Genomic DNA, 24631 nt, shown 5'->3' on the forward strand with positions numbered 1-24631 from the left:
GGTGGCTGCAGGGCTAGAAAGCGAAACTGCGTTTGGGAAGTGCTCCCCTGTAGCTGGGTGTGATGTGCTAAGGCTTCACAGTGAAACACGCCGATAGCACCGCGCTGTGCCGCACAGCAGTGCGGACAGGCGAAATCTGAAGTTAAGTGCTTGTTTTGCCACAGTGGGTGTGTTTTATAGCTGGTACTGGATAGCTGCTTCTGTTCTAACCAGTTTCGTTTCTGTTTGGTTTTACTCTAAGTGCTTGCCCTGAAGCATCTTATTACCCTTAATTGTCACTAGCATACTGGCCTTTTGAAATGAATGCTTTTCTTAATGAGAAAGCAAGGTGGTCCAGTCTCCAGCATTGTCTTGTTCTTAAATAATCTCAGCCAGTAGTTTATTTATTTGCCAGGTGTGATACCTTCTAATTTGTAGGCCAGTTGCTTGCTTTCCTTGGTAATTGTTTTATGAACAGTTGCTGTAAGTGAAGTTACACCTACCAAGCAGCTACAGCTACTTAAAATTTGCTTCGAGAAAAACATGGGGGAAGTAATCAAATACCAAACTTTTTCTTCATTCTTCCTTTAATATATAGCTAACTATCAATGCATTAAAACCCATGGCACAGTACTATTGTAGTATACCTTTGTGTGCAGTTACCCAGGTGCAGTCAATCATGTTTCCTTTTTCATTCTGCAGTCCTGATACCAGGTTTTTAATAACATTGAACAGAAAAGATGCTCTCACAGAAGATGAGAAAACCTTAGCTTCATATGGGATTGTTTCTGGAGATCTGATATGCTTACTACTAGAAGAAGCAGATGGACAACCCAACCTACCTCCTTCTTCTTCTGCTTCCCCCCTGCTTCAGAATGGTCATGAGCCATCCAACAAAAGTCAGGCCAGCACTCCAAAAGAAGGTCAGAATGAGGAGTCTGACCACCAGAAAGCTCAGGTGGAAGTTCAAAAGAGTGATGAGAGGGTAAGTACGTAAGAATTGCCCTGTAAACACAAGGCAAAAAAAAAAGGAAGTCTTCTCAGTGTCAGATGCTGTTCTATACAGTAGAGAATATCTTCAGAGTATTGACTCCTTATACTTGTCTGATACATAGCCAGTTATTTGGCTATGTATGTTCCCTGTTTATGTAGATGAAGAATTCTGACATCTTCCTCCGAAACTGTGGTTGAAGATGGCAAGAAAGTTTTGAAGTAACAGTCATTGTAGAAGAGCTCTGGAAGTCTGAAAATTTGTTTAACTGGGGCTATGTGCTTTGCTGTTAGTGAGAAAGGAAGTTCCATGGGTGGGTGGCCATGCCAGCCTCGTAAGGGTGTTTTATGCCACGGGGCATGGATATGGGGGAGAAGTAGCTACAGTTCCTTTAGACAGTTTTTTTCATGACCCTTCCGTTAGATAAATCTACTTACAGTTTTCATTCACCACTTCTTTTTTTTCTGTGGGTGGTTTTATCCGTTAATGTGATAATATGGTATGATTTTATTAGAAGGAAGGAAGCCACGATAAAACCACTACATTGATAATTTTTTCCCCAGCTATTTAAGCCTGTTGTGTTTCTAAGCAGCCCAAGTTATTCTGGTTACCTGCCATACATGTTGGCTAAATTTAAATAAATGGTGATACTGTAGTGAGTAAATTGCTCCTGTGCGTGTTGTAAAAATTCTAATGAAGGTTTAATACATCATCACTTTGTCTTCAGGTAGTATATTCAGTAACGTGACAGACTCTTTTATGGAGGGATTGCATTACAAATATCAAAAATCAGAGGGGCTATTTGTATAATCCTGGTCTCCAGCTGGGATACGAGAAAATGGAGGTGTAATGAATCTGTTCAATATGTATGGGGAAATAAGTACAGGAGACTTGAATAAGCAGGCTAGTAATGTTGATGTATATAGATGTCATTTTCTGAAGAGTTACGTTTTGCTTTCCCTTGAAGGCAGGATCCAGCCTAGAATTTCCTTCAGGATTAGTCCCAGAAGATGTTGACCTGGAAGAGGGTACAGGTTCCTATCCCTCCGAACCCATGCTGTGCAGTGAAGCTGCTGATGGTGAAATACCGCACTCCTTAGAGATGCTCTATCTTTCTGCTGAGTGTACCAGTGCCACTGATGCCTTGATTGTTCTACTACACCTTCTAATGATGGAGACAGGCTATGTACCTCAGGTAGGTGCAGAACCAAACAGGAGATTTCTTGGTCAGTATGAGAAAGCTGTGAAATACCATGGGAATGTGTGTGATACAGGATGCATCTGAAGATCTGCCGTTGTATGTCACAAAGTCATAAGAATGGTTTAGGTTGGCAGGGACCTTGGAGATTATAGAGTTCCAGTCTCTGTGTTAAGTTAGGCTTTGGTTCCGCTAACCTACAGAGGTGTCGTGCTTGAGTATCTGTGGCGGTACGTCTGTACTGTGTATGAATTCACCTTTTCCCCTAGATTTTCAGATTTGCATTGTATGTTTACTAATGTGTGGCTGAATATGCAAAAAAAGACTGTCTCATGGAAGATGTTTAAATTCTTGTGTCCTTTCTTGCAGTGAGGATGACTAAGTACGTGTGGGGGTCACTTTACGTGTCTGGTTGGCCAATACCAATTTAATAAATCTGCTAAGTTGATTGCATTCATACAGCCTGAAACACTATCTGACGAATATATTTGCCACTGGGAAGAATGTTCATGTCAATGAGTAGGCTTGGCAGTGGGGAAAATGATTGCTTTGCAGATTTAAGAGGAAAGATCGAGTCTATTTGCACTTGTGGTTTTGTTATCCCCCTCTGTGATTCCATCCTTTCATACTGAAATTGAAAGGAAAAACTGTTAGTCTGCTCAGATGTTCAAATTAATTTCAAGCTATGGTTCTTCAAGTCCTGTCAGACATCTGAAGTTCAGAGAAAAGGCGCAACAACATGTTTTTCATTCAGCAAGTTAACGTACATGCAGAAGTTGTCAGAATACTGGAATGGATGACAGAAAAGAAATAGGAGTAAGTGCTCGGAGAACAACCTTTCCTGTCAGAAACCGGGGCAGGACAAAAAAAATCTCTAAACTTCACATTAGATTTGCTATCGCTTTGGGGAAACAGTATGTAATCATAGATGGCTTGAAAGGGACCTTAAAGCTCATCCAGTTCCAACCCCCTGCCATGGTCACGGACACCTTCCACTAGAGCAGGTTGCTCCAAGCCCCTTGTCCAACCTGGCCTTGAACACTGCCAGGGATGGGGCAGCCACAGCTTCTCTGGGCAACCTGTGCCAGCGCCTCATCACCCTCGCAGGGAAGAATTTTTTCCTAATGTCTAATTTAAATCTCCCCTCTTTCAGTTTAAAGCCATTCCCCCTTTTCCTGTCACTACATGTGCTCATATCTTGTAATTATAGTCTGTGTCATAATGTGCACTGGAACTAAACTAAGAGTTGAATTGCAAGCATAATTCTGACATTTCCTAACCTTTAATCCTATTTTTTTTATTTTTTTATTTTTTTTTACCCTTCAGTCTTGGTATGCGGCTGAAGTGTGTCAGTGTGTTATCTCTTTGCATTTTTAGGGGACAGAAACCAAGGCAGTATCTATGCCAGAGAAATGGAGAGGGAATGGTGTCTATAAACTACAGTACACGCACCCCCTTTGTGAAGAAGGTTCTGCTGGTTTGACTTGTGTGCCTTTGGGAGATCTTGTTGCTGTTAATGGTAAGTTAGTTGAGTTTTTATTTTAAGTTAGCTTGAGTGGATACACACTGAATGTCACCACTGTTTAGTGAGAGAAAACTTAAATGTGCTTTTGTGCACGCTGTTTAGAACTGTAACTTGATGATCGGTGTTGCTGAGGTCAAGAGCTGGCACTTCCTAATGCTGATGGCATTTCCTGTCTCAGTGTTAACTGCTTCTCTCCCTCTAATCATAACAGATCAGTCGTTAGGGGATTCAGCTGTCCTTTTCATTGCAATGTTGTAGAAATCTTTTTCTTGTGTCATTTCATAGGAACTTTGATATACGATGGCAAATATTAAAAGTAGGTTTGCTACAGTATTTTGTCATATCCCATGTTCTTTGCAAGACTTATAAACAACTTATAGACTATTGATTCTTTAGCTTTAATGTTTAATTTTTTTCCGTAGCACACTAACCATGGTCTAATTTTTTGAAGCAACTTCCATATCACTTGGTGGGGGTATTTTTGTCTTTTTTACCTTTTTCATATTTTATTGAACATTAGAAAAATTCCACATTTTTGCAGAACTAATATTAAATTGGAACTTGATTCTAATTTCAAGGTATCCTAATTTTTTTTCTCCCCATTTATATGTAAAATTTGTAACTGGTTGTGCCTATTTGTATGAGTACTTATGTTTTTCCCAGAACATACATGCATTCTAGTCAAATCGTTCTAACCAAGTGAGGTTAAGGTTAGTTTTAGGACAGGGTTATAGCTACTATGCATATAGTGTTCATATAGTAAGCTTGTTGAGTCTTTAGCTAGTATTTCTTTAATGACTGGGTTATAATAATGGCTCTCTGTATAGCTTTTATAGCTGTGTTACATCTCTTCCCATGTGATAAAATTGTTGAAGGCAGTGCTTGGTTTCTGTCAAGATCTCTGTGTATTCCCTGCTATTTAAGTTCCACGTTGTTTTTCTGGAATTTTTATTTGTCTAGCTGCTTGCTATTAGTTGCATATCTTCCATGAGGGGATCTGCTGAGGAGCAAAATTGAACACCACCAAGGAGTAAGGCACTAATGAAGTGGTCTTTGTCATCTCGCATGTGTTTTAAATTTTGAAATGTCTTTTCTTCTTGTATTTGCAGCAACATTAAAAATCAACAAAGAGATTAAAGGTGTTAAGAGAATACAGCTATTGCCAGCATCCTTTGTTTGTTTTCAGGAGCCAGGTATGATTGAGTTATGATACTTGTAGTAGTAAACTGAAAAGTAAAGAAGTGACGCAGTGGGTAAAGGTGAACTTCAGTAGAGGAATGAATAGGTACAGAATAGCAAAAAAAAAAAAAAGAATAAAAATGTGGTCACCTTTTAATTTAGTTACAGCTTTGTGTTAGAAGAAATTCAGGTTGTATCTGTTTACTCACATTTTGTTGTTAAAACAAGTTAAATTTGTTAGACTAACAGTGTGAGGAGAGAACCTTGCAAAGCCTGAGTCATCCATTGGCCCATATACTTGTTATTTACGAGGTACTAAGTCCATATGTGGATCTCTGGGACAACAGTGCTGCATTATACCCCCCTTTAAGCCTGGCAGCTCAGGACTTCAGAGGCTGATAGTCCCTACACTCTTGTTTTGGCACCATAATTGTTACATTCTTTTTGCCAGAAAATGTGCAGACCACATAGGTGTCTCCAGAATACCAGAATTAGAGGGAAAACTAAGGTGAGGGAGGAGAGAAGGTCAGATAGATACTGTGTCCTTGTGAGTACAGACCCAACTAGCCTTTTGTTCTCTCAAGTATATGAACAGCTTAGTAGCAGTTGAGGCTGACTCAGGGTCCTGCACTGTGTCCTGGGTGGCCCCAGCTGGTGATGTACAAGTCTAGCTAAAAGGCCTTGGAAGAATTAACTGAGCGCTGAAGCGTATCTGGTGTAATGGTGGAGTCTTCTGGCTCCAGCTTCCTCAGAGAACAGAGTGGAAAACCATTCCTGTCAAAAAAATTAATATTTGCAGTGTTTACAACGTAGGCGCATGTTACATGCGAGCTTTGACATCTGACAAAGGAAGCTCTGACAGCTTCAGAGTTGGTTTGTTTCGGAAGAACTCAAGTATTTCTTTTAATGGTGCTTTTTAAGGCCAGAAGAAAGCCTCACCTGACCGTGGAACTGGTCTGTAGTTTGTCAGTGAATTACTTATTGCATGATCATTACATTCTAACTGCAGAGCTGTTCTTGTCAAGATTACAAGCGGGTTACAGTTCTGCTTATAAGAAAACCATAATTCTTCTGCTTTTACATAATTCTTGCATTATAACCTCCTGAAGTTAAGCTTTTTACCTCTCTTCTTTTGATAGAAAAGGTTGCAGGTGTTTACAAAGATCTTCAGAAAGTATCCCGTCTCTTTAAAGACCAGTTGGTTTACTCTCTTCTGGCGGCTGCCCGACAAGGTAGGAGAACATATTTACAATTTGAGATGGTACTTAACTTTTGAGGATGGAAGGAAGGGGGTCTATCTGAAGCCTTGAAGGAAGAGTGTTAGAAACAGCTGTTCAGTGATGGGTATATAAACAGTAAGCATAAAATAATCTATACATTCTAAAGAAACTGTGTTAATCTTTGGCTCTCAGGGAATGTTAATATAATGATAATTTCCTGGGTTTAATTTTTGATTGCTCTGGTCTCACTTAAGAGACTGAAGTGGAATGACTGTTTTCCACATTCAGTGATGAGAAAAATCACATCACAATAATTTTGTGGCAGTAGTTTTGATCCATTTCTTTGGCAAAGCAGAAGAATTTATATTGCATCATATTTGGAATAACCTTCTCGGTAACAGGTCATTGAGGGTTTGGAAAGGATGGTAGGAAGTAACCCAAGCTGGTGTTTGTGCAGCAGTAGGAAGCCAGGCTTTCTCCGCGTACATATTGCCATGAAAGTTCTCAGCTTTAAAGACTATTCAGTAGAATTCCCTCTAGACTTCAGTGTGGGAAGGTTTTGTGTGAACTATGTGCTCTGTATTTAATGTGTTTTTTGTGGGCTCATGAAATTGGGCAGGTCTTATTTTTGTTGTTGTTAGCTATCCCTTTGTTAGGTGTGTGGAATGTTTCTGAGGCTTAGTGGCCAATAGTAGTCAGTATAAAGTGCCATCTGCCCTATTTCGTGCTCTCTGTAAATGCAAAAGATCTGTTTTAAAAGAAGTCATGTCACAGTACTTTTAAGAAAGTTGATGTAACTCAGGCATCAAAGGGAAATGATTTAAGCCAAAGATTATAATGCCCTTTCTTTTAGGGCCTTTAGAAATAGAGTAAACTCTGCACTGCTTATGTAATGCTTCTGTTTTCTCCACTTGGTAGCTCTGAACTTGCCAGATGTGTTTGGCTTAGTGGTCCTCCCTCTTGAGCTCAAGCTTCGGATTTTCAGACTTCTTGATGTCCGTTCACTCATCTCTCTTTCTGCTGTTTGCCGTGACCTTTACACAGCTACAAATGACCAGCTTCTGTGGAGGTTCATGTATCTGCGAGATTTCCGAGGTAATGCTGAGATGCGTTTTTCTAGTTACATTCTCATGTGAACAGAGGGGTTAGGTCTGACAGATTTTGATAAGAGCAACCACTTCTCATTTTTAAACGCTGTGAGTAAATGCAATCATTTGCGATGCTGACCGTACAGATGGTCAGGTGCAATTCAGGTGGATGCACAGTTTTCTGTCAGGAGAACTGTTGGCAGTCAGCTGAGCCATTAGTGGTGGACCACATAGTTCTTCCCGTTGTGTGGTGCAGACTTCCCTTGTTTTCATCTTTTTCCCTGGCTACCTTGGTGTACCAGCTGTTGCAGGTATTAGGAAGTGAATATAAATTCCTGCTAGAGTTTCTTACAAGATATTGAAGAAACAAGGTGATCAGAGGAAGCGCTGTCAGAAATCAAAGATGGGACAGTGTTTCCGGGGGTTTCTCTACTTAGCAACTTTGGAGGTGATGCTTTATGTACAGTAGGTGTGCAAGTAGATTACCTGTTGAATGGTCCTGGAGCTTTATATTTTTTTTGAGATGCTTTTGTCTTTATAAAAAATGTATTGACCAAAAATGTTTTTTTTAATCTCTTGGTTCTTTTGAGTTCTGACAAGGCTGTGAGCATCTGTAGCATCAATACTACTTAAAACCAAAACAGATTGCTCTTCTTAATTTTTCACTTCTCATTGTAGATCCTATTGCAAGGCCTCGTGACACAGACTGGAAAGAAGTAAGTGGCTTTTTTAATATAATCTCTTGGAGGTTAGTCTCCATGGGCTAACTTGAGAATAAAGCAAAGGCTTTGGGAGGTAGTTAAGTTAAATTTTAGTTTAAAACTGTGGTGTTCTGTGTACGTGTTGAGTTTTGGTTGGAGTAGGAGAACACAGCATCAACAAGTTGTAAGATGCATGACCAAATTGTGTGTTAGAGGTCTTCCACTGATGCTGTGTTTGGCCTTTGGGAGGTGGGGGAGTTGCTGCAGAACTGAACGCTATTGCTGAAGCTGGAATGCAAAGCAGTTTCAGAGCTTTAAGATGTCTTTGTTTCTGTCTGCAGCTATACAAGAAAAAGTTGAAACAGAAGAAGGAGGCCCTGAGATGGAGGCATATGATGTTTTTGCCCCCTACACCACATCCAATCCCCTTTCATCCCAACCCATTCTATCCTAATCCCTTTCCTCCCAACCCATTCCCATCAAACCCAATCTATCCCCCCATGATCATTGGTGGAGAATATGATGAAAGACCAACGCTTCCATATGTTGGAGACCCAATTAACTCACTCATTCCTGGCCCAGGAGAAGCACCGGCCCAGTTTCCTCCATTCAGACCACATTTTGACCCAATTGGTTCTCTGCCAGGAGCAAACCACACACTTCCAGGACGAGCTGGTCCCAGTGACAGGTTTCCACCTAGACCCAGCCGGGGCCGCCCCATGGACATTCGCCGTGCATTCATTTGATTGCTGCATTTTCCTTCAGTGAGTTTTCTAGTCCCTGAGCTTGCTTTCTAACTGCAGGAGATTGCAAATCCCAGGCACTAACATCTGCCTTCTCTTCTGATTGTAGCAAGAACACGCGTGCATGGTAATGTTTCAACCACAAAGGCTGGGTTTGTGTTATGCTCTGGTAGTACTGTACCACCTGGCACTAAGGTCTATTTCACAGAGCTACAACTTAGGACAGTTTGTTTTGCTCTTCCCTGCCACCCCCTTTGCCCTTAATCATCTGTGAAGTGCTACTTGGAGACCAGAAGGATACCGGCCAAATAATTTGCTGCATCAGATAAAGAGCACTTTAAATACAAACCCTATACTTGTTTGTCTCATTTGAAGAGTTTTATTAAACTGCCAGGAAAAGTTATTTTAAATCTGCCTGGCTAATAATCTTTAACAAAGAAACGTACCATGTTCCACGTAGAACAGGATGCTGCCACTGTTATGGTAGATGTGGGTTTGGAAATTTTCAAAGATGTTTCCTTTTTCGTTTAATGTTTTATTAGGTAAAAAGCATTTTTGTATTGTTACTTAATACACAAAGAATACAAGGATGGGGTTTTCTTTACATTGGAAATATTAGAACACAAATCAATTTGTTTTACAAACAACTGAGTAAAGTCATGCTACAGTGCAACTCAGAAGTCTGAACAGAAGCAGAGCAATTTTACAAAGAACCAGCAGCAAAACTTGTCTTCTTCCTTGACTTTACAAATGGAGCTGTAATACATGGCTGCACTTCTGTGTGTGAACTGAAACTGGTGCAAAAATAAATCTTTCCTCCTGCCTAACTTAAGGAATTGAATAGGTTGACCCGGTTGCAGTGGAGATGGGATCCCAGCAGAAGTGGAATCAATTCTCACTTTACTGCAGTAAATACCATTTAATTCTGTTACTTAAGTATCAAAATATATCTTGCCAAGAGGAAATGTGTTGTAGCAATTTATGAGCACCTTTCAAGTGTTGTCTTATTAACTAATGAGCAACTAACAAGACCCCTGTTAAAGTTGCCTGATCAGATCTGCAGGCTGATGCTGGAGCTCAATTAAAGGAAGACTGGAATGACTAAACTTTGCTAGAACTTCTCATTTCTTACATATTTTTTTAAGATGGAGTGACCTCAGTGTTCCTGTAAATGTAAATTGTACTGATGACTGTTGTGACAGCTGATACCATTTTCTAAAATATTTTTGAAATTCCAGTAGTGAAAATGGAATGACACTTCCTGTTAAATACAAGCTATTTAATGAGTAATACGTGCTTCTTCAGGTGATGTTTTAGTGATTAATCATCTTGTTTTGTATAAAATCAGTTGACTTTAGTAGGGCCAGGAAGTTTTTGCTATTAACTCCAGTGGAAGTAAAATACAATACCTTATTTTGCTGTCAGAAGTTGTATTGCTTCTTTCTTCCCTTTTCTACTTCACAGCAATGGCATATCAGTGCAAATCCTGCCATAATTAAGCACTTAAGAATCTGGGGATGCTGGTTTCCCTTCAGTACCAAGATCAGCTTTACTTTTTAGCATTTGCCTGCAGTTGAATTGCCTTGTTCCAGTGGAATTTTGGCTGAAATCAAGTGTATAGTCAGGCCTCTTAGAGCTTGCAGTGATTCTTTTTATTCCACTGACTATAAAAATGAAAAGGGAAATCTGTGCTGCATTGGTTTTGCACCATTTGTCCTTGTGGTGAGTGCTTCAGAAATGTGTACATAATACTCAGATAAGGTTATACAGCTTTAAGGGATAATTTGTAACTTGCTCTTCACTTTTTTCAAGCAGTTTCTGGGAACAATGATCTCTGTGTGTGTGTGTGTGATACGTTAATTTTGTCATGCCAATGGTACTGATGCCTTGATGACAATTGCATCGCTTGCTCTGCTAGTGTGCCCCATGCTGCTTTGTAATTGGGCCCTCTCTGCCGTGAAGACATTGTCATACATCTGCCAGGCTGATGCCCTAGCTTCTGTTTACCCTGGATTTTGTCATTTGGATGTTTGTTTTTGGAGAAATGAGCTTAACCTTTTTAAAGATAAACCACTAAGTGACCTGAAGATATTCCTTCCCTTTCTTCATTGTTGTTTCACATTGTAGTAAGGTTATTGCGGGCCAAAGATAAAGGGATGTGACTTATTCTAATGTCTTAGGACCAACAGTATAAAATTAGAAGACTAAATATAGGAAATACTTGAAAACTAGCTGTTGTTTTGTTTTTTCACCAGCTCCTAAGTCAGGTATACATGTCATTGCTGTTTGAGAAGAGAAATCACAAAAGGTGACATGCCAGAAGGTGGGTGTTTCTTACCTGTACTGTTCACCTATATCCAGCCCTGTTAAGGTTGCTACTAACAGTCACTTGGAAATAAGTAACTACAGTCCTTGGCTTTTCTACTTATTGTTTTATCTTCTTCATGAAACTTAAAGCAACTAGATGAGGTAACTGGGACTTAATGTAGGGGGTAAGGTCTTACATACATGCCTGACAATAGTGAAAGGGGAAAATAACCACTGCAGTTACAAGCAGGATTGCTGTTCTTCTGAGCCTTAGCTTTATGCAAGACTTGTAGTTACATGGGAATATGTGACATTCCTCTGGAAATACCACACCTAGGTATTACAAGAAAGTTTGTGTTTCTCAGGCTGTATCTAAACAGCAAAATAGAAGCTGATTTTCCAGGTGGATCCAGCTCCTTGGGCTGGATCCAAACAAATTATTAATGTTTCCTGGCTCCCAGGTGAAGAAAATTAAGGCATGCAGGACAAAAGGGAAGCTCTGACCAGATGCTCCATTTTCACAGCTGTGTGAGAAAGATCCCAAGGCTTGTTGTGGGGCATTGTCTGCCCTGTGATTTAAATGTAAGTTCTATTCACTGACTTTCCTGTTGCCTTCTTAATGCCCCTAACTCCAGCTATTATATTTAAGTACCTGAATACCTCTTGGGTACACCTTAGTTCCCCATTCATACAAACAGAGAATATACCCTTTGTATTCCTCTGTCCCTTGCTTCATTAGACTATAGGGATTTTAGAATAGGAACCTTGTCCCAAAGGTGATAACCCAAATATGTGATGATGCATTTGTGAATCTCCTGCTAGCCACACATCTAGTATGTGAGCATCATAGTTGTAGATTGAAGTGTACTGTTGGAACATTTATAGAACACAGTATAGAGTTTTCATCATTTTGATTTGGGAAGTTGACTCAGTGTTTTCATTAAAGCACTTTCTGTGGCTAGAACTGAAGTTGCTTTTCAGGATCTGTAGGAGTAACCAAACTAACCTGAGTGTGCCTGTTGCTCTCACTTGTTTTTGCAAGCTGGAGCTAGGAGGATGGGGATGCCATCCTGTTTGCTTGTCCCTAGAAAGATGACAGCTAGGAGCTGAAGGCAAATTAAGAGATCTGAGCCACTGCTGGGTGTGAAGTCAACAGTGCTATCCTGTTACTGTGGTCTGTTGGAGCACAGCCGTGCTGTGTTAAAATGCAGCATCAGCAAATGATCCAACCATTGTGGTTTTGGCGATGAACTAGAGTCAATTTACGGGGCTGTGCCATACTAGTCACTAGCTACTTATTTTTTGTATAGATTGTGTTGGTGAGAGGCATAAAAAGATCCAGGGGATAGAGCAATTGAGGATTCTGGCAGTAAACTTCTATTTCTTTCATTATCTCTGGTGACTGTTTAGTAGGAAAAGGCATAAATCATGCTGAGGGAAGTGTTACAGAAGGAAATCCTCTCCCTCCAGGGTTGTATTACCTCCTCTGCATATAGTGGAGCTGGTTAATCTGCTATTGATTTTGCCAGTGGGACAGTGCTTGCTCAAGGCCATTTGTCACTCTTACTGTTCCTGGAGACTGCAGAACAGCAGGGTCTGTTTTTTTTCTGAATGACATGTATTTATGATTCTACATTGTAAACTGCTTAGCAAACCTGGAAGGACAACACAGAACTGGGAAAAAAGAAAAAAGAGATCAGGGAATCTGGTGGTTCTGTAATACTGAACTTGAGGTATAAATCATTGATCCAGATGAGTCTCCTGAGAGCCTTCCAACCTGGAAAAGCTATGCTGTTACTAGCCTGAAAGTGGTCACAGGTCACAAAAGCCATTATACGTGTGAAGGCCTGCTCAGGTGTAGGTCATACAAGTTCCAGATGACTGCATTGGATTTAGATGTTAGTTACAGGTGCTATGCATGAAGGAATTGCTTGTTTGGCTTTATTCCCACCAGTGAATCATAAGATCCAAGTTGGCAAATGCTGCTGGTGCTTTGCGGATCTCCCTGTTTAAGTGACAGCAAGGATCTGTACCATTGGCTCAAATGTTTTTAACTTACTGATGTCCTGCCTCCTGGAGCATTCTGAAGTGCCATCAAAGTGAAGTTGCTAAGGGAAGAGCAAAGCCTGAAGTCTGGCCTGGGAGCTGTATGCATGGTATGTGACTAAAGTAGTGGACAAAACTTGAAGGAAATTTGAGGAGGTGGGATGGGGGCTGGCACCTGCATTAGGTGTGTTATAAATAGAGCACAGTGTAAGAGGTGGGTTCTCAGCTGGTAGAAATTGCCATAGATATATTGATTTACCCAGGGTGGGTTTTTTCCAGTCATGCTTGTGTCATTCTTGGTTTGGTTTGGTTTTTTTTTGCCTGGTTCTAGTATACTTGGCAGTCCTGGAGTAAAGGTTGGACTTTATGATCTTAAAGGCCTTTTCCAACCTAGCTGATTCCATGATTCTATGTGCTCATACGCAGCTTCATTCTTACAAAAGCACACCTACCAAAGATCCATCTCTGTCTTCTCCAGAATAAGTCTTGGATGTGGTCAGGGAGGACTTACACTGCTCATTACCTGCTTGGGACAATCCCAACGTGCCCTCCCATGGCTTGGTGTGTCTGGATGAACCCCAGTTCATCTTATTTGGAAAGGATAGTTTGCCTGTTCTATTGTACGTTTGTCACCTTGCATTCATTTTTGCAGTCTCCCTAGTAAGTCAATGGGAGTTCAGGGAGGGAGACAGGATTTCACTCCATCTCTCTGTGCGTTTGGTATTATGGAACACTCAGCACACAAGTATGTGCACTTCATCAGCTCTGCTATTAATTAAGCATGTTCCTGGGGGACACACTTAGCCAGATGTGACCAAGTCACTAAAGTGCTTGGAGTTTAGCTGGGTTTTGTCGGAATTTGTGTGAACTGTGCATGTGAATTCTGGTGTTTCCAGGGCAGGGGAAGAAGTTGTTTTTTGCGTTGAAGGCCCATTTCTCAGGTTATTTTTGAGCTAGGGCTACAGGATTAGAACATGACATTTTTATCTCAGAGCTCAGCCATCACGTGCAGGGGACACGAACGCAAGGCATGAAACAGAGATGTTTTATCTGTTACGAGCAGAATGATCTGGAACAAACCAGCAGTCCATCTGGATGACCTGCTCATGTGATCTTTGGCGCTTAATGATGCCTGGTTCTGTATTTAACTTGAAATGTTGTTTTGCTCTGAAAAGTGACTTTTTATAAAGTTGGTATCATGAAGTTTCACTGTTCACTATGTCTCCATGCTCAAGCATGCTTACTTTATCAGTCAATGAATAGTTATTCTTGACTCCATTTTTGCACATCTGTTTCTGAAGTAAGCCTGTATTTTTTCAGTTATTGGGAGTTAGCAAATTGTACTATCTACAAATCTAAGTAAAATCTACTTTGTGCTGTCATAACTGTTGATGAGGGAGGGGTTAGCAAGAGTAAAATTTGCTTTACAACTTGGTCGTTTGAACAGATGTGATTCTGATTATGCACAAATACCCCAATGAAATAGTGCCACTTTTACACAGTCACTTTTCAGACCATTATTATTAGAATGTTTTCTTTGTATTAAAACAAATACAGTTTTCCAAATTCCATTTACCCAGGTGTTAGTTGTAAATCGCTGGGTGCCATTGAGCGTGTTACAGGATGACATCAGGTATGCTGATACGAAGAGTGAGGGCTGGCAGAAGCACAGCTGCAGGGCTGTTAATCAGAAAACAGGCTTGCAAATGATTTCCTCAGGTTGCGGATGGTCTCAGCTTTTGCTTCATCTTCATTGGTGTTTCCCCGCTGAGATGATTCAGATATGCTGAAGGTGTTTGTCAGGGACTGCGATTTGCTGAAATGGAAAGCAGAGTTCTGACTCAACAGGAGAAGGTGGTAGTTCAAAGCTGGTGACTGATGCTTTGTGTTCCATCGCATAAATTCAAGGATGAAAGGTTAGCAAGGAGAATCTCCATATGCTAAGACATCCAGGAATGGGGGAGGCGTGGGGTTGTGTATGTGGAAGAGGATGGGACATGGGCAGGTAGCTCCAATATCACAGTCCACACTAGTGTTTATGAAAACATCTGACTAAAAGTGTTCAGTTACCATTTGGTGCAACTGTTATGAGGAATACTTAAGTCATTTTGCTACTACTACGGAACAATGGATTCATACTGAGGGTCACCTCTGTCTTTATCAGTTGTACCATGATTGATGGTCCTGTCCTTTCAGATGTGAGAACATGAGAGGTTTGGCAAGTTGGCAGACATGTCACCTGCAATGTGTATGCTGTTGCCTGCCCTCCCTGGCATGTCTGCTCTGACTGTCAGCTGTGTTATCCATGTCTCTTGGTTGGCCACACTGCCCCTGCTGGGTGTGTATTTGCTAGTGTTTGAGTTCTGTGCTTAAATTATGTGCTTTTGAAGTAAATCTCCCAATTTTCCCCAATACCATGCTTCATCACTGGGTGGTTTCTCCTGGTCGGTAACAGGCATTCAGCATAAAACCAGACCCTAAATTAAAGTACCTGAAATATGTATAGTGTGGTGACTGCATCCTGAGAACCAGCATTTTCATTCTTAAGTACACTGCTCTTGGTTTGTCTTGCTAATATAGACATCATCACTGAGAGCATGTTCCAGAACATCACTCTTCTGCTGCCTAGAAACTGTCTTCTCATTCCTAGCCTACATTTTGTTCTAGTGTGTACCAATTTGCTCTTATCAACTTGTCAACTTTTTGTCAACACTGAACATTATTTTGCCCATCTTTCCTGCCATGGTGCCAGCCACATATGCTCCATGGAGGGTGGCATCAAAGGCTGCTACCAAACATCCACAATAATTCAGTGGTATGCTTTGCTCCAGAAAAGCTACTAAACATATAGTCACCATCTGGAGTTCTTTGTACCATAGAATCACAGATGGTTTGGGTTGGAAAGTATCTTAAGATCATCTAATTCTAACCCTGCTGCCATGGGCAGGGACGTCTCACACTAGACCATGTCGCCCAAGGCTCCATCCAACCTGGCCTTGAAGAGGGCCAGGGATGGAGCATTTACCACTTCCTTGGGCAACCTGTTCCAGTGCCTCACCACCCTCACTGTAAAGAACTTCTTCCTTATATTTAACCTGAACTTCTTCTGTTTTGGTTTGAACCCATCACCCCTTGTCGTATCACTACAGTCCCTGATGAAGAGATGAACAGACCCTCTCTGGCATCCTTGTACCAGCTGAGGGTACTTTTTGACAGCCTTATCCTAATATCTACAGATATTATCAGTTTAACAGAGCACCTACTTCAGATGTGGGTGAGGGGTGGGTTGCTGCTTGGACGTTTCAGTGGGGCTTGGCTGGCTAGGAGCACGCCCTTGAGCAGGAGGTCTAGGCTGCTGCGGAGGGAACACGCCTGGCTTGGGAGCCTGGACTGGAGAGGACCCACTTGCTGATCGGACTTGCTGTGGAGATCCAGGTGACCTCTGCTGCTGAGGGGAAGTGGACTGGGGGCTCTGGGGCTGCTGTCCTTGAGGAGAGAGCCGCTGCTGTGGAGGTGCGTTTGTCCGTGGAGGCTGAGATCCCTGAGGCTGGCGGGGGCCACCTGAAAGGGACATGTAGGCATAAACATGAGGGATTGCACATGGTGAGCAAGAAACAAAGAGCATCTGTATGGAAAGATGGGGTTTGCTAAGGAGGAGACTCTGCAGGGTAGCTTCATGCAGAAGGATAAGGGAAAACCTCTTACACACCTAAAACTGATGGCATCCCCTTGTCCCTAGAGCTGTCCATTCCTCTACCTCCTTCAGCAGTAAAGAAGCTCTGCCATTCTCCCCAAAGGGAGTGTGCTGTACTCAGTGTGCACTCAGTGTGCTGTACTCTTCCATGCAACTAATATTTCTTAGCCTTTGCAAGCGCTTCCTGCGTTGGGAAAGAAGAGCCACTGCAGAACCAGCTCTATGCAGGAAATGAAAGGTGAATGTGCTGGTTTGTGTCAGCAGTCCCTTCACGAGCCCTGCAGTTTGGTGCGAGACTGCACACCCTATCACTATCCATACATCTGTTCCAGCATTATCATCAGGTGGCGTTAGCTGTATTGATAGCAGACTCTCAAAACTGAAGAGGATGTGGAAAACAAATGGATGTGACATGAGGAATTGCTGGATATGACAGGTAACAACGTGAGAAACTGAGAGAAGTTACAGAGAGCATTGTTAGGGCTGGCTGGATTTCACGGGTGGTCAAGGGGAAGGTATGTCCATAAAATACTTCACAGGGAATTGAAGGGGAGTATTGGAGATGGGTGGCAAGGCCAACAATTTGTATCAGTAATGCCAGGATTACATTGATGTGTTTGGTATCAGAAATACTGAATTTTGGATACAGCAAAACTGTGACCAATGAAGAAAAGATAATCAGAGGTGGATGTTAATTTGGTAGGAGATTGGAGTGAAGAAAGGAAGGTACAAAAGTGAACTGACTGGTTGGTGTGGTCTGGTTACCCGTGGGGCAGCCCCCTGCTTCTTAATCTCAGCATAAATCAGGACAATAAATCACACCTGTTGTTCTGACTGTGAGACAAACCAGCTCCTGCTGTCAGGAGGAGCTGGTGGTGTGCTCTTGCTGACAGGGACAGATGGATCAAGGATCCTGGCATCACTGCATTGGTGCCTGCCCCAGGCCTGGCAGCACTAGCATGTTCCCATCACTTCTTAACACTTATGGCTACTACAGTTTTGTGCAAACACGAATATACTCTATGCCCAGAGTCCTGCTCTAGTGCCAGTCCATTTGGCCTTGTTTGGCTGAGCCATGTCCTACCAGCAGTATCAACTGGATCTGTATCAAACTTTCATCCACTTTCTGAGCTGCTGTGGAATACGACAGCATCTGCTTTAACAGCACACTGAATTTACTGCCTGCTTGTCAGTGAATTGGAACAATGAGTGAAACCTTTATCCCGATAGCTTCTATTTAGAAGGCAGACTGGTAGGTCTTACAGTCTGCACTGTCATGGGAACCAAAGAATGGTACCTTGAGGAGGAGGCCGTGGTTGGGACAGTTGTCCAAGCTGAGGTCCAGTCTGAGATTTCATTGGTGCAGGCTGAACTTGTGGAGGCTAGAGGGGAAAAAAAGCCATTCCAGTTAATACAGAGTCCCCAGAGAGAAGCCTTGAGGTAATACAGGAACTGCGGAGTCATGAAGTGTTCCTTAAATACACACACACACACATGCAGCATCTGGCTGGTAAAATCTTGTGGGACTGAAATGGAGAGCTGAGTAATAAAGAGCACAGAAGTTGTTTGCTCAGAGGGAATAACAATGCAGTTACAGTTCAGAATATTTTTTAGGCAATTGGGAATTACCCAATGTATCAGGCCTGAGGGGGTCTCTTAGTCCCATCTCCCATTCTGGACAGTTGCCAGCACCAGATGTTCCAAAGGAAGGTGGGATGAACCGTGGAAACATCTATGGAGTAATCATCTCTTTACCCTAAGGGGTCTCCTCTTGATTGCTAATAAGCAAGGGCCAGCTTCAACTGTGACACATGAAGCTTATTATCTGCTCCACAAAATCTTTGCAAAAGTTCCAGATACCTTGTTTTGCTATTTACACCCAGGCCCTTTGAGTCTTGTCAGCTCTCAGCCCCAGTGCCTTTCCCATTTCTTAACTCCATCGCTTTGTTCTGAGTTTTGAGAATACTTCTCACAACCTGCCCTTCCTAGGCCATTCATTATTTTGCAAACCTTTACTGCCCTCTCTCTCGTTTACCTCCTTTCTAAAGCCAAGAGACTGAATCCCTTCAGTCCTTCCATGGGAATGTTTCCAGGCCCCTAGTTGTTTTCATCACCCTCTTCTCTTTCCCAGCTTTGTGATTTCTTTCTGCAGATGCCAGAGGCAGGTCTGCTTATGTTATTCCAGATGAAGCAGTATCTGGGTTCTCTGTAAACATCACCAGCTCACTTCTCCTGCATACTAATTTCCTGCTTTTCCCTTGTCAACACAACCATAGGCTGATCAATGGTTTTCATTAGCTTATATGTGACAAGATCTTTCCCAAGGGGAAGGGCTAGTGCCACTTGCAAGGTCCACAGATTGTTTATGTCCTCCCTCTCTCTACCCCCAGTGTATCTTACCTTTCAATCTTCCATATGGAGTTTCATTTGCTGTTGTGGTGACTTAACATACATAGCTCTGTCAGATGTTCTTCACGGCCCTCCCTGGTCCTGACTAATGCGAATAAGTAGGTGCCATCTGCGTTTTCTTCTCTCTCACTCTTACTCTTTTTGACAGATATTTTAGTAAACAGATTAAGCAACATAGAACTGTTGCACAAAAGGCCAGTCCAAAGTTAACAAAAGCCTGAGTAAGCCTATTGCACAAAATTGTTTATGAGAGCAGGGGAAGCTGGAGACAGATAGGCCAGTACATGCTGGATTATTTACATGGAGAACACAATGGTAAAAGGGTCTCCAAAGCTCCTGGAAGGTCAGGAGAATGAGCTGAATGATTCTGGAAATGGGAAGAAATGTTCCACAGTTGGAAACATTGAGATGGGGTTTAACTAACATAAATGTAATGATGTTGCCAGCCCATCTTTTACACTTTTTTATCTGGAACTTGCAAATGAACACAGAGGAAAATCTGGTAATTTTCCATTCGTGGCTTCTAGTCCTACATAGCTTGGGAAAATAAACCTTGCCTTGGTGTTGGTGGAAATTACTGTCCTAATGCTGTGAGACATCCTGATTAGACCAGTCAAAGAAAGGGAATCAGAGCTCACATTCACCTCTGCTGTCTTTGTCTACAGCCAGCCAAGGCGTCTCAGAGATGAAGGGTTGAGGGCCAGCCCAAGTTCTTTTGCCTTTAGAAGTATCAACTCTGAAAACTGTTTGCAAGAATTAAAATCTCTCACATCTGGTCTTTATCTCAGGCCAGCTCCTGCTCCACAACTAAACTTTGCCTTTTAGCCTCTCCCTGCTTGCTTTAATAGCTCATCTATAACCTTGCCTAAGACTTTCTGACAGCCTAGATACATTTTGAGTGATTGCCTGTTATCTACCACTTTATGAAAGAATTCTCCTAGAAAAGAGATAAAAGAATCAAAAGGAAATTTTCTTCACAAAAAAAAAAACCAAACCCAATGTGGTAGATGATCTTGAACTGTTTTTCTGTTGGTTTATTAAACCTCCGTATTATTCTTTAAATTACTGTCTGAGGTAATTCTTAAAGTTCATGACTTGTCTACATTTTCCTACATTATTCTTTCAACTTTTTAAACACGTATTTTGTATTTACTGTACACCAATTCTCTGGAGCAATAACTGCATCTAATGAAATTGTGGTGGGTTTTATTTTTTGGCAGCTTAGTCACTTCCTAAGTTCAGTTCATTGGACGCAGCCATTTGGGTTTGGGGGCTTAATAGAAGTCATCACTGATTTAACCACTGTTTTTGTTCTCTCCCCTGTCTTTCTTAACAGGAGAGCTTGTATCTAACTTAATAAGTTAATTAAATTTACAAGAGTCACAACGCTGTCTTTTTTCGTCTTCCTTTTCTCCCTTAACTTTGGATGATCCATACATCCCACCAATTCTTTGGTAGGGTTCCATCTTCTGATAAACTCAAAGAATCTGTTTCATTCTTTTCTCTACTTGCTCTTCAAAATCAATTTCTTTCCTTGTTATGTTACTTGTAACATTACTATCCTTGTTTTATTACTTGCATTATGGTGCATGAAGGTCTTCCTAAGTAGCAGATTTCCAGATTTGGAAGGTACTTTTTTCTCTTTGTTTTTATGTTTGCCGCTTAACTCTTGAAGTTTATTTCTTACATTCCTGGTTCAGGAGAAGATCAGAAATGTATATATGCATTCCGGGAAACACCGATCTCTCAAATAACATCCATACAGTTTTACTTTTAATGCTAGGGAGTTGATTAATTTTCTAGCTGCTTGTGTCATACCGTTACTTTTTGGTATCGCATCTGTCCCTTGGACATCAAACCTCACGGTGCATATTCGCTTTCTGAATTTGTACCCGGGTGTTTCTTAGGGCTAGGTCAAGTTGTTGTTTCCTGTTGTGCTTGGATTCTGCAGTTACAGGAAGCAGACACCTACAGAGATGGAGAACTCGCTCTGATTTGCTGTTGTGCTATTTGACTTGCTGCTGGATAGCTGCAGTCTCACATTATTATGACTTACTGCTTTTTCCATCTCTGTCAATGCTATGTACTTGGTCTCATAATTTCCTGGTTTTTCTTGATCTAGAGACTAGTGCAGACAGCTCCAATAATATGTGTTAATATTCTATGCATACCCATTGGATATCCAAGGGTTCATATTTCTGTGTGTTAAGTACTGCTGTCCTTGTATTCAGAATTTGACAGAACTGAGAAAAATGACAAGTCTTCACCTGTAGCTCTAGTTCCACATCTCACAAGCCTCACGTGTAATTACTTCTCTCTGCACATTTATACTTCGTGTTGGTATCTGTACTTCTATGTTAGTATCTGTAGTGTGTGCAGTTCCTGCAATGTTTGTTGTACCACAGTCTTTCTCTATAGCAAAATACTCTAGTTAACATGTTTACGGTTTTAATTTCTTGGGTTCGTATACAGATATTTGTAGGTTGTATTCTTGATGAAGACCCTTCTCGTATATAACTCTTCTATTTGACATGCTATCCCTCTAAGACCATTTGTTTTGTTCTTATTTCAGCCATATTTTAGGTCTGTTGCAATCCAATCTGACACTATATCAGTATATTACATACATAGAAAGCAGATGCATCATCTGTGTTTTCTGTTTCTGTTGGCTTCCCCTTTGCTCTTAGTTTATACCCTCTGTGTCTTGGCTATTTCAGATGGCGGTTGTGGATTCCACTTTGCCCAGTAAATCCTATCCCCTCTGTATCACTTTCCCAGCCTCAAAGCATTTTTAGTGTCTATTAAATGTTTACCTGCTCACTCTAGCTAAAACTTGGAGTTTAGCATGACCACCCTTCATGCTGGGGATCTGGTTTAGCAGGAGTGTCATAAGGCAAAGGCAGAAAGCTATGAAGTACTTTTTCCCATTTTTTTGTCTCAGGTGGATATGGAAGCTGGTCAGTTCATTGCAGTCAGCATTATCCCTCAGGCTGTTTACTCTGCTTTCCTTTCTTTTGTACAGATTTTTTGCCCTCAAACCTTTGTTCTTGGCTCCCTGCTAGATACTGAAAGAAGTACAGCACATACATACACCCAGAGACACAGATTGTGGTCTGGTGCGTTTCGTTTATACGGAACTCCAACTGGGAAATGTGGCACTAAGATTAGGAGCATGTGATACTCAAAATAAATGTACATGAGAAACACTAAAGGGTCAGTTTAAATGCAAAAATGACAGGTTCTTATATGAATTTAGCATTAGTCAAGCCTCCTCCTGATGAAGGGGGTGAAGGGAATCTCCAAAGAAGAAAGGCTGCAGTAAGGAATGGAACAATTCTTGGTGAAGATTCTCACTTTCTGTTCTGGGAAGCACAGATTTTTATCAGAGATGCAAAAACTGGAATGAAACCTATCCTGAGACATGGTGTTAGGTGGAGATGAATTTGGGTGTTACAAGAACCTCTAAAAATGGCTTTGATATGAATTTATGAATTCAGCAAGCCAGAATGTCTAGATACATGGACCACACCACTGGGTGTTGTCACAGTTATACGGAAGGATAGGAAGGGAGAAAGAGGTGTTTCTTAGGGGCACCCACTTCAGAGTCTAGGAGAGACTTTGGAAGAGCAGGAGTCAGTCTATCCAGTACACTCTCACGTGGGACTGTTTGATTTCTGAGATGTCTGACTGCCTGACACCCGTGGAGAGCAAAGAGAGAATAAAAAGTTCAGGAAAGCAACTTTGCCATAAGGTCTCTATTCATTCATACCCAAGGTCTCAGTGGTGATGGCGTAGATCCAGCAGTGATGACAAGCTGAGTCATTTTGGAAACAACCAGATCAGCTATAAGTTGTCTGTCCTCTTCTACATGTTCCCCAATCAGGGGCATTGAGCTGTCCATCACCTGCCACAGGAGGGAAAAACAACAGTTAGTAAGAAGATTTCCCGGTGGCAGATGCCTGTTTCAACTCACCTCTCAAATTAACTTGTTTTGTGTCTCCAAATCCTTGCCAACACCTGTAGTCACCACTCTGCTCCATGCTGAAACATGCTCGACTTTCTGAGGTGTGGGATTTTGCTTAGGATTTTTTGGAAACAGCATGTACTTCCTCCCCACTCCCCATCTTCCTTCCCTTCATGACTTGGAAGCCAATCCAAGACTTCTGGTGGCTGGAGGCTTTCTAAATCAACTAAACACAAACTTTCTTCTTCACATATCCTGAGGAGATGCCTGTGATGGATGATGTCTCTCTGGCATTGTCCCACAGTATTTGGGGGCGACATTGCAGCAGAAAGGGCCACAGGAGAAGGGAAACGATATGTACCAGAGCCTGAGGAGATGAGAGCAACAGGGACTGGAGGAAACCAGGAAACATTTGGAATTAATCAGAAAGCACTGCACCCTTAGAGGGGAAATAAACACCACAGACGTGTAATGAAAAGGATGTCACCAAAACAACAGCACCCAATGCAGGGAAGTAAACTTATTCTCTGCTTGTCTTCCTGATATGGTTGTGATATGACTGCCGGGCAGGTACTACAACTGTGCTGGGTAAAGCTGAGAAGCAAGACTGAGGGCATGGGGGAGGGAGAAGTGTCCAAAGGGTCTTTGGGGTAAGAAATGGTGTGACAACAGCAATAATAATGAAAGCACAGCAGACCCTCAGCTGTATAGCAGCCCTAAACTGGATTTTCAACAGTTCATCATAAATCAAATGCTTTGCAAACATTAGCTAAGTCCCACAGGAAGAACTGCACTATGATGAAGTTAAGATTCAGCTGGAGTAAATAGAATTGTACCAAAATATCAGGGTTGGAAGAGTTTAGTTTATTTTGCTTTTATTTTTAAACCAAACATTAAAACCCCTGGAAATGCAGAGTTGAAGGCTGCATTGCTCAAGAAAGACACTGACTCATGCTCAGATAACAATCACAAGTGCACTCCACCCTGGCAAGGCTGCAAGAGTCCACTCTTGGGGTGAAATGGAAAGTTTTGAACTCTTTTTTTAGTTCTAAAGTGGGGGAAATCAGTGAACTGAGTTCACTGAGTTCGTATTCTAGTCTTTTCTTGCAGAATATTAATTTGGATTGATTTCCACAAGTGTCTTTTACAAACACTACAGAAGCTGCCTAGCAAGTTTTTAAGTGGAGTTTGCGTGAAGAGTAATTTGGTGTTTATTATCCATGGCCTACTTGGCCCAGGGGTGGAAAAGAGGGGGTTGGAAAATTAGATGGCAGCGCTCAGTTAAATACACAAAATGGCTTCTCATTCCACTGTGCACTTTGCTGTTTCTATGTTAAAAAATGAAGTGGGGCAAGGAGATACTTGCAGCAGTGTCAGGGAATGGCCAGTTCCTGCCTGTGTCTCACTAGCCAGGGATCCCTGGGGGTCCTCCAGCAGGTTTCTGTGCAGGTTTCCCATCCTTCTACTCCCACCTTAAAAGCATTTCCATTTCATTGGGCAATTCCAGTTCACGATGACAAGAGGTCTCCCAGCTCTCTGCAAAGCACCGTGCGAGGGAACTATGTGACCACTAGATGACGCCATTAC

At 41.7% G+C, this 24631-nt stretch overlaps 2 protein-coding genes across 2 annotated transcripts in view; one reads left to right on the plus strand and one right to left on the minus strand.

The window, feature by feature from the left end:
* Window positions 1-681: 681 nt before the first annotated feature.
* Window positions 682-8972, plus strand: FBXO7 (F-box protein 7; the record flags this gene model as incomplete). The annotated part of the gene is made up of 8 exons (XM_010018524.1): window positions 682-964; window positions 1938-2165; window positions 3546-3687; window positions 4803-4886; window positions 6012-6104; window positions 7011-7187; window positions 7859-7896; window positions 8223-8972. Coding segments are annotated over 8 exons (1450 nt in total), but the record flags the coding sequence as incomplete, so codon positions are not given.
* Window positions 8973-14532: 5560 nt separating this feature from the next.
* The window catches only part of SYN3 (synapsin III), a gene marked incomplete at its 5' end in the record, with an annotated part of 31348 nt that continues 21249 nt past the window's right edge, over window positions 14533-24631 (minus strand). The window contains 4 exons of the mRNA XM_010018525.1: window positions 14533-14793; window positions 16241-16538; window positions 17969-18053; window positions 22850-22984. Of these exons, the coding sequence (XP_010016827.1) occupies window positions 14661-14793; window positions 16241-16538; window positions 17969-18053; window positions 22850-22984 (651 nt within the window). The remainder of the gene's footprint in view (window positions 14794-16240; window positions 16539-17968; window positions 18054-22849; window positions 22985-24631) is intronic.

Source organism: Nestor notabilis, unplaced genomic scaffold, assembly GCF_000696875.1.
Source record: "Nestor notabilis isolate BGI_N333 unplaced genomic scaffold, ASM69687v1 scaffold5457, whole genome shotgun sequence".
In the NCBI taxonomy this organism is placed as follows: domain Eukaryota; kingdom Metazoa; phylum Chordata; class Aves; order Psittaciformes; family Psittacidae; genus Nestor; species Nestor notabilis.